Genomic DNA, 10,966 nt, shown 5'->3' with positions numbered 1-10,966 from the left:
TAATGTCCATGAACACCTGTCCACAAAAATGGAAACAATTTTCTTATGGGGTGATCTGGAGCTTTAGGCATCTGGTGAATGAAACTCTATAATTGGTCAGTTTGATTAAATTTTTTTTTGGGGGGGGTATTTTATTTTGTTTTTTTTACAGAAGTCATGCAAATCCAACCCTCCTCTCCCTGCCCTTCAGGTATTCCTCCTCTGAAGAGAAATGGATTTCAAGCTTCCATTTCGTTTTCTTCATGACCCTTGAGCCATTGTGTGCCTTGTGGGTCCTCCAGTCTTAAGGCTTTGCTGGGTCGTCTGCATTGTTATTAATGCAAATCTCCTGAATTTTTTTTAAAAACCCACAACCGAATCCTAACCCCCCCATCTCCCCCAAACAGAATCCCCCTTCTTTAAAAATAAGCTGAGCGTTTATAGCTATCCAGGTCTGTCTATTTCCAAATGCATTTTGGAGCTCAGGATTCAAATTGGATTCTTAAGGCAAAGTTTTTTAAAGGGGGGGGGATGAGAGCGCACGTTCCCTATGGACCTGAGAACGAAGGTGTCAAAGCCCCTGCTGCTGCCTCGCCTTCCTTTCCTCCCCTCCTCAAGTTTCCATGGAGACCTCCCCTCCCACGCAGCCCCCGCAGCAGCCTAAAGAAGGGAAAAAGGCGAGAGTCGCCAGAAGTAATTGGACAAGGGGACCTGAAAGCGCGCGCGCCAAGGAAGAGCTGGCCGCGCAGGAGAAGACGGCGGCTGCTCGCCGAAGGCGGCCTTCCCTTCCCTTTGCCAGCAGGTGGGTTCTGCGCAGCTGGGGAGAGGGAGCGCGAAGATTTGAAAAGGGCGTCGGGGAGGAAAGGGAGGGAGGTTTCTTTCGCACGTGCGTTTGGGGGGCTTCCTTCCCCACTTCCCTCTTAGTGCGTAAAAGCGCATGTGAGAACTAAATGGACTGGACAACAAACTATTATAAACACACACACATCCCACTTCTCGCGGTAAGGCAGAAAGATTGCTTCTTTTTGCTGGCAAGTGTGTATAACTGAAAGCTTAGCATCATGGGCCAGTGGCGTAGCGTGGGGGGTGCAGGGGGGGCCGGCCGCACCGGGCGCAACATCTGGGGGTTAGGGTTAGGGGGCGCAAATCCACGGGTTAGGGGGCGCAAATTACTTGCCTTGCCCCGGGTGCTGACAACCCACGCTACGCCACTGTCATGGGCTTAGTCAAGGGGCGGGCGGGGAGGCAACTTCCCCTCAAAATCAGTACAAATCTGAGGTTCTGCCCCTCCTAACAGAAGCCTTCCCCTCAAATCCTGGCTACGCCTATGCTTAGCTAATAACAATGCAGTAGATGAAAAAAAAAAGCAATGCAACAGAAATGAAAGCAAGTGGGTGCTGCTATATTAATTATCTTATTTTTCTACGTTTATGCAACCATAATTTAGCTATTGGGATTCTGACCCAAACCAAAATCTGAGAGCCAAAGCAATCCCGCTCTATGGACAACGCGGTTTGGTTACTGATTGTTATACAGTGCGCATTTCAGGTAAGACATCGTGAGCTCTGTTTTATCTAGCAATATTTGTCATGTTTGCATAAAGTGAGCTATTCTTTGATGTTTCAATTACAATAACAAATTCGTGAATTACAACAAACTATGGTTTGATTTGTTAAACTGCACACATAAAGGGAAAGCTAAGGAGAATTTAAAGATTTTCTGAATGCAGACATTGTCTGCATTATCCCCGTCTAAGCTTCACAGCAAACCATTTGGCAAACCTAGCAGTTTGAAAGCACGTCAAAGTGCAAGTAGATAAATAGGTACCGCTCCGGCGGGAAGGTAAAAGGCATTTCCGTGCACTGCTCTGGTTCGCCAGAAGTGGCTTAGTCATACTGGCCACATGACCCAGAAGCTGCACGCCGGCTCCCTCAGCCAATAAAGCGAGATGAGCGCCGTAACCCCAGAGTTGGTCATGACTGGACCTAATGGTCAGGGGTCCCTTTACCTTTACCTTTATCCTTTTAAAGCAACTCAAAAAGATCATCAAGTGCCCTCACGTAAGATCTCCTTGCTTTTGGGATGATGTCATGAGCATGCAGATCTAAGTCCTGCAATGTGCCATTTTCAGGGTGTCCAGTGTCTATACTAAATACTCATGAATGCTCGAAGGTTGTGTATCCCCAAAGATCCTTGCAGATGCCCAGAAATTTAGTTTACTTTCCTAGTCAAAGAAGAACCTCTTGGTAAGATGGCGGTTTAAAGCAGCTGAGCGTTGCACTCTAGATAATTTCATAATATGAAGTTAGGTAAATATGAGCTTTGATGACTGCTAAGTGATATGTAACAACAATATATTTCCCCCCCCCCCAAATATGCAGTTGATTATCGTTTGACATATACTGCATCTTTGCATTGCAGATATCTGGTTGCCTGAAGTGTGGTCAAGTAAAGAAGCCACCTAGAGCTGTTTTCTTGGAGTGGTCAGAGTTTCCTAAAGGGAGGAATCCAGATTTTTATGTTGTAACATATCACCTCACTGATGACTTGGCTCAAAAAGTAGGTCGTAATCACATACTTTCAGCAGTTACACTAATTTGATTTGATCTCAGGATTTGGTTGAACATGTTTGCTTAAAACATAATGTTGGCAAGGGTGTTTTGGTTGTCTACAGAAAGTTTAAGAGAAAATGGTTAACCTTTGAAAATAAAATTTATGTAATCCTATGGGTTGGATAAAAGGAAGTCTAAAAAGGGAAGATGTTATAAGGACCCTTCCAATCCACATGGTATTAGGCAGTCTGACCTTTATTTCTCCTGAATGTAATAGTAAATGAGTCTGTTGCTGCACTTGCTGGACTCTCTATAGCTCTTTTAGGTATAGACCATTCCAACAGAAACGCCATTTGAATGATTATAACCTGGGTGCTTGTGATAAACAACAAAACCATAAAAGAAATTGAAACTACAATAAAAACAAAAACCAGTCAGCAAAACAGAAATCCTGTACAGTGGTACCTCGAGTTACAGATGCTTCAGGTTACGGACGCTTCAGGTTACAGACCCAGAAATAGTACCTCAGGTTAAGAACTTTACCTCAGGATGAGAACAGAAATCGCATGCTGGCAGTGGAAGGTCCCATTAGCTAAAGTGGTACCTCAGGTTGAGAATAGTTTCAGGTTAAGAATGGACCTCCAGAACAAATTAAGTTCTTAACCCGAGGTACCACTGTAATAATACAGGCAAGAGGGAGGAAACATGGTTGCAGAAAGATTCCAGGGTGGGAGGCATATATGCATGGAAAGGCATGCCAGAATTTGAGAGCTGCAATAGAAAACGACCTTTTTCTCATGGAAGATGGAACTTGAGGGAGGGGAGGATGATATGCTCTTTAATTAATACTGTTTTTAGAACTACTGCCTCAGATACAGTGCAATATTAATTCTTAAAATAAAATAGCACTCTTTTAAATTGCAGAATGTGGAAAGTGTTTCCACAACTCAACTAAAAGCACAAAATGTTACAATTCTGCTTGAGGAAGGGAAGAAATATGATGTGATGGTGCAGTCACTGAAGAATGGGAAAATTCTACATGCAAAATCATTCAAGACACGTAAGTACAGGCAGCCCCCCGTTTGTGTGGGGGTTACATTCCGAGACACCACACACTTTGGTGAAATCGCATATAATTGAAACTGGGAGGGGCCTGTACAACAATGTAGGACTTACTTTTAACATAATCACAGACTAAGATGGAAAAGGTTTATGATTACATTTAATATTTTATAATAGCCAAGTTGATATTGAACAGAAACACACACTTTGGAAATTTTATTTTTTTTAATTGTGTGAATATTTTCCCCCTATTAATCTGATGAAATTTTCTAATTTGGTTTGCAGGTGGAATTTCAGACATTGTCAAAACACACGTGACAAGTACTAGTGCATTGTTTAGCTGGAATATTCTAGCTAACGATTTTTCTGTTGAAATTTCATGTAATAACATTTCTCGGATGTTTAAGCATAATGAGGTCTTCTATGAATGGACAGATCTGAGACCTGCAACTTTGTACACTTTTAGTTTTAAATTTAAACAGCTTCACTTGGATTTTGTTAATGTGTCTCAGATGCTGGATGTTCACATTGAAACAGGTGTGTACTTCAAATTTTGTATTTTGCTATTCCTGGTCTAAAAGCATCTAATATACTGAATTTAGAAAGGACCAATGCCTGGATGGGAGAGTGTCTGGTAGCTCCATGTAGGCCATTTGTAATTTCTACAAAGGAGTAGAATACAGGTATAACCAGGGCTTTTTTTCCAGCCGGAACTCAGTTCTGGCACCTTTCAGGTGGGTGCCATTGTCATTCTAAGGGAATAAGGGTGGTGATCATTGTGAGTTCTGGCACCTCTTTTTATAGAAAAATATCACTGGATCTAACCAATTAAAGTATGAGTGAAACCAGGTTGATGTCACTGCATGTTTATGAACCCATGAGTCACTGGAGTTAGAAGATGGCAGTGCCCCATAGGTTCATCTAGTGACAATCCACACTTCCATCACCTGGTTCTGGTCCTTGACATCTTCCCCACCCTCCCACCACAGCCTATCCCACGTTGCTCCAGAGAGGCCTTAGTTGGCTGAAAGTGGAAGGAGGTAATGGGAAACTTTCCCCCCTGAACTTCCTTAAGTTAACCTAATGTTTTACTAATACAATACAGTATAAATATGCCCATTAACAGACATGGTGCTATTCATGGTGTCAGTCTACAAACTGTGGTGTGAATATAGGCATTGTTATTCCAGTACAGCTCAAGTAGACTTTTAAGAGCATCCTTTATGAGACTTGTATAAAACTATGATGATTTAATTTGTTTTAGAAAAAATAGTGGGTGTGGTAGGTATGCTTAATTTAACCGTCATCATATAGGAAAATAGATTTATTTAGTCATGTGTGCATGTGTGTTGAGAAATGATTTTGGAATACTGGAATTATATGTCCATTTTAGGTTTGTGTTCAGATGGTTGGACAGCTTTCAAGCATGGCTGCTATAAAGTAAGTAAAGAAAGCAAGCCTTGGAGTGTGGCACAACAGAGCTGTGAATTATTTTCAAGTGGGGCACGTCTTGTTGATATAAAGAATAAAGAAGAACATGCATTTCTTACTTCTTATCTGCGGTCATTCAGTCACGTAATCATGCTATGGACAGGTCTCAATGACATTAAGGTCAGTATGCTATATTTGAGGTTAGTATGTTAGATTCAGCCCTGCTCAGTCATTTGTACTTTTTACATGCATTCCTAATTGGAGCCCTTGCAGTTGGTAGAACTTAAAAAGGTAAAGGGACCCCTGACCATGAAGTCAAGTCGCTGACGACTCTGGGGTTGCGGCGCCCATCTCATTTTACTGGCCGAGGGAGCTGGTGTTTGTCCACATACAGCTTCCAGGTCATGTGGCCAGCATGACTAAATCACTTCTGGCGAACCAGAGCAGCACACGGAAATGCCGTTTACCTTCCCGCCAGAGCGGTGCCTATCTATCTACTTGCACTTTGAAGTGCTTTCGAACTGCTAGGTTGGAAACAATGGGAGCTCACCCCGTCGCGGGGATTCAAACCGCCGACCTTCTGATCGGCAAGCCCAAGAGGCTCAGTGGTTTAGACCACAGTGCCACCTTGACTCAAATTGCCCTGACATAGCAAGGAAAGTATCTGTGGTTTTTGAGGGGAGAATTATACAATCAAGCACTGCTTCCAAGGATGGAATGGCAGCTTTATTTTAATTAATTAAGTTACAATGCACTTTTAATTCACTTGAATCTCTCAAGTGGAGGACAAGAATAAAAAATAGCATGAATTCAACAACTGATCTCATATAGTAGGAGGAAAAAACCCAACAGTTCCCAGTATACTAGAAGGTCAAATGCCTGCCTAAAAAGAAACATGTTTTGACAGCCTGCCTAATGAACTTGCTCAAAAGGAACAAGGCATGACACTTGTTTGAAGTATATCAGGTGTATTGTGGAATGCAGTTATCTAAAACAAGAAGGAATTTATTACAGTAATTTTGATTCTTGCAGGAAGAAGGACATCTCTCATGGACAGATGACTCCCCATATTTTGGACAATCTGAGTTCTCTTATCTGCCAATGATCCCAGAAAATGAAACTGATTGTTATGCATTTCAGCAAAATTCTAGTGGTCCAAATTACTTTTTCATGCCTTTCTTCTGCTATATCCCATTGCCATATATTTGCAAATATGAATGTAATTATTTTATTACTGCTACCAATTTAAAACATTTTATTAAAAGTTACTTTTAATGAAGAATAATTTAAACTTTATGTTCAGAATTGACATTTGGATTTAAAGTTTTTTAAATTGTTCTTTTCAGTGTCCTCTGTTCCTGAAAACTTCACATTTAAGGTGCAGGATGTTGGCACAGATGAAGCAGCACTTTTTTGGAGCAGTTTGATTGGCTGGTTTCCTTCAGACTTTCATCTCAGTATTAAATACTACTTTGAACTTTCAGAACAACATTCTGAAACTTTTACTCTAAATTCAACACAAACAAAAATTTTGAAGTTGTGCCCTGGTCATTTGTACAATTTTTTATTATCAGCGAGAAGCCCTGAAGGGGCACATATTAGCTTATACCCAGTAAGGATGCTAGAGACAAGTAAGTTGCATTACAATAAAATATGATATTAATGTAGCACATTTTTAATATATGTCATCCATGGAAAAATAATATATTGTGTTTTATCATGATCTTTAAATCTCTACATAAAATAATCAGAATCAAATGTTGGTTGGAACAAACCCACTTAAATCAATGGGTCTTAAGAGTTAGCTATGAGTAGGGATGCAAAGACCTGCCAGAATTTTTGTGTGACTTCCCCCCCAAACCCCCAATTTTTCTATTCAGCTTTAACAAATGTACACATTTTTGCAAGCAATTTCTCCTATTCACAGAGAAGGAAATGTATGTGATTTCCTCCAACACTGTGCACCACTAAACTGATGAAAACTGGGCCAAAAATGTATGTGTGAGAAAATATCATAAGTTAAACAATAATATAGGGAGAGAGATTTGAAGACTTTAAATCTAAAAAAATATTTAATAAACAACAACAACAACAACGTAGTTGAGTCCAGCCCATAGACTGTAAATATTTTATTTATTGCACCTTTGTCTAAAAGTATTTGTACCAACAGCTACTTTTATATCAGAATTCTGTTTTCCCATCTTTTGACCATTAGGGCCATTACATTTACTCAATGTAAAGGCAACACGGGTGACATCATCAGAAATAGTTTTGCAATGGGATTCTCCAATGAGCCCATGTAATGCATCCTTTCATCAATACCTAATTAGCATCTTAGAGAGTGAAACAACAAAGTGGGAAGCCATCGCATTTGGAAAAAGTAACACTTCTGCTGTAATTGGAAATCTCAAGCCATACCATCAGTATCAGCTACGGATTCAAAGTGTAGCTGAAAAGGGAACTCTAAGCTGCTACGATCCTATGTTAATAGTAACAGGTACATAATTTCTGTTTTATAAACAATGTACATAATTACTTTTAACTGGTAGTAATTTAGGATATATGTCCTAGGACTCCTAAACAAAAGGAAGACATATGGAAGATGATAGCATCTACAGATAAGTTCAGCATGCAGTTAATTATTTATTTCACAAAATTTATACACCACTTGATTGTAAGAAAAACAACAACCTCAAATCCTCATTCTTAAGCAATCTTATTTTTATTCAGTCCCCCCTCTCCCTGCAGTCCCTTATGGTGCCAGATGTTTGCTCCTGGGTTGTGAAGGAGATGGAACTGTAGGGGAAGGGGAAATTAGTAAGAACGTCTCCTCCTTTTCTGCTAAAATTTAAAATGTTTATCCAAGTTGTTAGAGAACATGTGTTACAATTTATGCAATTCTCCCATTTTAGTAACCACGAAGGAATGTCAATATTATAAAATAATTATTTTTTGTGAAGCTATGACTGAAACAATGAAACAGTGACTGCATGCATCCTTCTCAACTGAGAACTGAGTTTTAAAAGGAGAGCTAATCAACTAGGAATAATTTTGTCAATCTGATATGCACTGTAGATATCATTTACTTTGTTTAGGTGTCAGCCCACCTACGAATGTATTCATCCATCCAGAAGATATAGGAGAGGACCATGTAATTATCTACTGGAAACTGCCACAAGAGGGCCAGGAATCCTATATCCAAGCAAGACCATCTGCAGTTGAGGATAAAAACTTGGTGTTCTTAGTAAACAATACAGAGAGTTTTAAAATTGAACTCCTAATACCTGGAATGACTTATGAAATAGGAGTGGCTACAGTAACAAATGGAAACAAGAGTGATCTAATTACCATTCAATGCACTCTTAGTAAGATGTTTTAAGACTTTTTTGGGGGAGGGGAAGAAACATTGTTATTAGGACGGACACACACACACACACCTACACCTTAAATGCTTCTTTATCAGTTTTGCCATTGCAGACACATGTCAAGTCAAAAGTAAGTCCTGTTGAGTTAAATGGGGCTCATTCATAGTGGGTATAGGAATGCAGCCTAAAAGAAGTATACTTATTAGTAGTAGTTGCTGTAATCCAGTATGGAAGTTTATCAGTTGGATCAGGATTAAAGCCTGTGAAGGAAAGTCTTATGGTGAGAGCTAACATTATGCTAACAGGACTGCTCCTTCCTTCCTTCGCCCTGCAGTCCCAGCACCCCAACCTTCCAAAGCAGATAGATTATGGGAGTGGAAGAGAGGAAGGGAAAGTCTTATTTGTGTGAATTGAAATCGATTGCACAAGTAGGTTGCTATAATATGAAGTAGATGATAGAAGCAGAATTTATTTCAAAGCATGCTAACAGAATATTTTGGAATTGTTGCCTTGTGGAAATGAGAAATTACTTTCATTGCCAACCACCAACTGGCTTGATTGAGAATGAGAGCACAGTGGTTCCCAACCCCTCAAAATAATGACACGTGGCCTGAGAGCAAGAGAATGTGTATGGTAATGTTTTTCAAAAGTCATTTTAGAATGAATACCTATAATTCACTTCAAATACATATAAGGTTGTGCAGAAAAGATAGTATTCTAAAACAGTAGGCAACACACAAAATATGAACACTACTTAGTTTGTCAAAGTGGCATGACCATTTCCATAGTAGTTGATACCCATATTTTGATGAGATGGCATAGATGTGAGAAAGTTCAGCTGGAACATTAAATCAGGCCTTAGGCCAGTCAATCAGGAGTTGATTACTCATCTGAACAGCTTGGATTTTCAAAGCATTAAACCCTCTTGATGCTTACATTGAAATGAATTGTATTTGTGTTGACCACCTAGCAGACTATAAAATCCATTGTTTGCCAACAATATTGTATCTGACAATCCTTACTTTATATCCCCCTGCATTAAAAACATGTGGTCTACATTTACTGTTCTAATTTACAGCTGTTTTTAAAACATGTTTGATCTGATCCCTCCTTCTGTTGTCACTCTAGAACCCAAGCCAGTACAGATTGTCATCCCCTATGAAGTTCAAAGTAATTCTGTGGTTTTATTTGTTCAAATGCCTGCTGTTGGAGTCTTTGATGGCTTACGCGTCATGAGTAAAAGAGGCCCTAATGCAACTACAACTCTGTCAACTGATGGGAAAGTAACTTTAGAGAATTTAATCCCGGGCACGGAATATGATTTTTTTGTTTCCACTACAAGTGGATCTATGCTAAGTTCTGTATACCACCTGCCAGCTATAAGAACATGTAAGTTATTGAAGGTTATGTGATTACATCCTCTTCCTTCAATATGAAATCTTGCTATAATTTGTCTAGTCCATATATTGTTTTCATAACTATATGTGGAAGTATTTGTCAGGGCCGTTTCTGATTAATTTATGTTGGTAGTTGTGGACTCATTTAGCATTGCTGATTTATTAGCATCTAAAGTTTTTATTGATGACATAATATATTGTCTATAAAATTATAGGTTGTATCCAACACTGCAGTTCTGTTCATGCAGCAGACATCATGGTGCACAATGGAATTTCCCTTACTTCTCTGCCCTACAGACCTGTATCTCAAAAGCATCTATTGGGTTTACACCAGGAGAGAAAAGGAAGGGGGAGTCCCATTGCATACATGGAAATCTACTTGACTTACTATATTATATAATAATTTTTTAACTTCTCTGTAACTTAGTAGTTCAAAATATTCAGCCTAAGGCTGTGCATGTTTTCTTGGATGTAAATTGCAGTGGAATTCACTCCCTGCATAGGATTGCAGTCTTGGGTGATATAAACAGTGTCAGCGTTTGTGATGGTGTGCAGCATTTGAGACCACAGATTCTAATGTACATTAGCATTTCTCTGTGTACAGTAATATTGAGGGCTCAGATGGTTCTACCAATAACTGCAATCAATGTTTATAGGGGAATGGTTAGATGCTGGGTCAAAGTATATGAACCTTAATATTTTTTTTGTATGTTCATGTAGTCCTGCTACAATACAGGGAATAGGGGGAAAGAGTAACCTGTCGATTTCATGGCTGTTCATCAGTCTCCTTTTTAGTTGCATATTTGCCCACCTCCTTGTATGCATATTTTTGGCACTGAAATAAATGGAAGTGGGTTGCACTTTAAGCAAATAGTAAAAGTGTAGCCGGAAACATGACATTTTAAACACAGTATCTTTCTGGTATTTAGATGTGCAATATTACAATCTATTACTGCATTTTCTAACAAGAAGGGAAAACCTCTTCGAGGAAATGGAGAGGTTTATCACCATCTGATTCTATGTTTTGGCATTTGCTATGCCTTCACTGCATCTCATCTTTTCCTAAAATAGTAGGAGTTTGGAGCTGCAGTAGGACTTTGTGTAACAAGAATTAACTTTTCAAAGAGAATGGGAAGAACGCAGATTCAGAAGGAATGGGTTATAGAGGTAGGGAAATGTA

General features: G+C 39.5%; 1 protein-coding gene across 3 annotated transcripts in view; it reads left to right on the top strand.

Annotated features, from left to right (window-relative positions):
• The first annotated feature begins 756 nt into the window (after window positions 1-756).
• The window catches only part of PTPRQ (protein tyrosine phosphatase receptor type Q), a 106,531-nt gene continuing 96,321 nt past the window's right edge, over window positions 757-10,966 (top strand). For all 3 annotated transcript variants that reach the window (XM_081211176.1, XM_081211175.1, XM_081211174.1), the window contains exons 1-11: window positions 757-781; window positions 1,427-1,527; window positions 2,401-2,538; window positions 3,456-3,591; window positions 3,879-4,130; window positions 4,987-5,204; window positions 6,057-6,243; window positions 6,371-6,655; window positions 7,240-7,521; window positions 8,120-8,389; window positions 9,518-9,778. In XM_081211176.1, coding sequence (XP_081067302.1) covers window positions 1,480-1,527; window positions 2,401-2,538; window positions 3,456-3,591; window positions 3,879-4,130; window positions 4,987-5,204; window positions 6,057-6,243; window positions 6,371-6,655; window positions 7,240-7,521; window positions 8,120-8,389; window positions 9,518-9,778 — 2,077 coding nt within the window. In that variant the 5' untranslated portion in view covers window positions 757-781; window positions 1,427-1,479. The remainder of the gene's footprint in view (window positions 782-1,426; window positions 1,528-2,400; window positions 2,539-3,455; window positions 3,592-3,878; window positions 4,131-4,986; window positions 5,205-6,056; window positions 6,244-6,370; window positions 6,656-7,239; window positions 7,522-8,119; window positions 8,390-9,517; window positions 9,779-10,966) is intronic.

The sequence above is a fragment of the Podarcis bocagei genome (genome assembly GCF_964188305.1).
Source record: "Podarcis bocagei genome assembly, chromosome: 10".
Lineage (NCBI taxonomy): Eukaryota > Metazoa > Chordata > Lepidosauria > Squamata > Lacertidae > Podarcis > Podarcis bocagei.
Note: the sequence above shows the minus strand (reverse complement) of the source record. Positions and strands in the feature narration are given on the sequence as shown.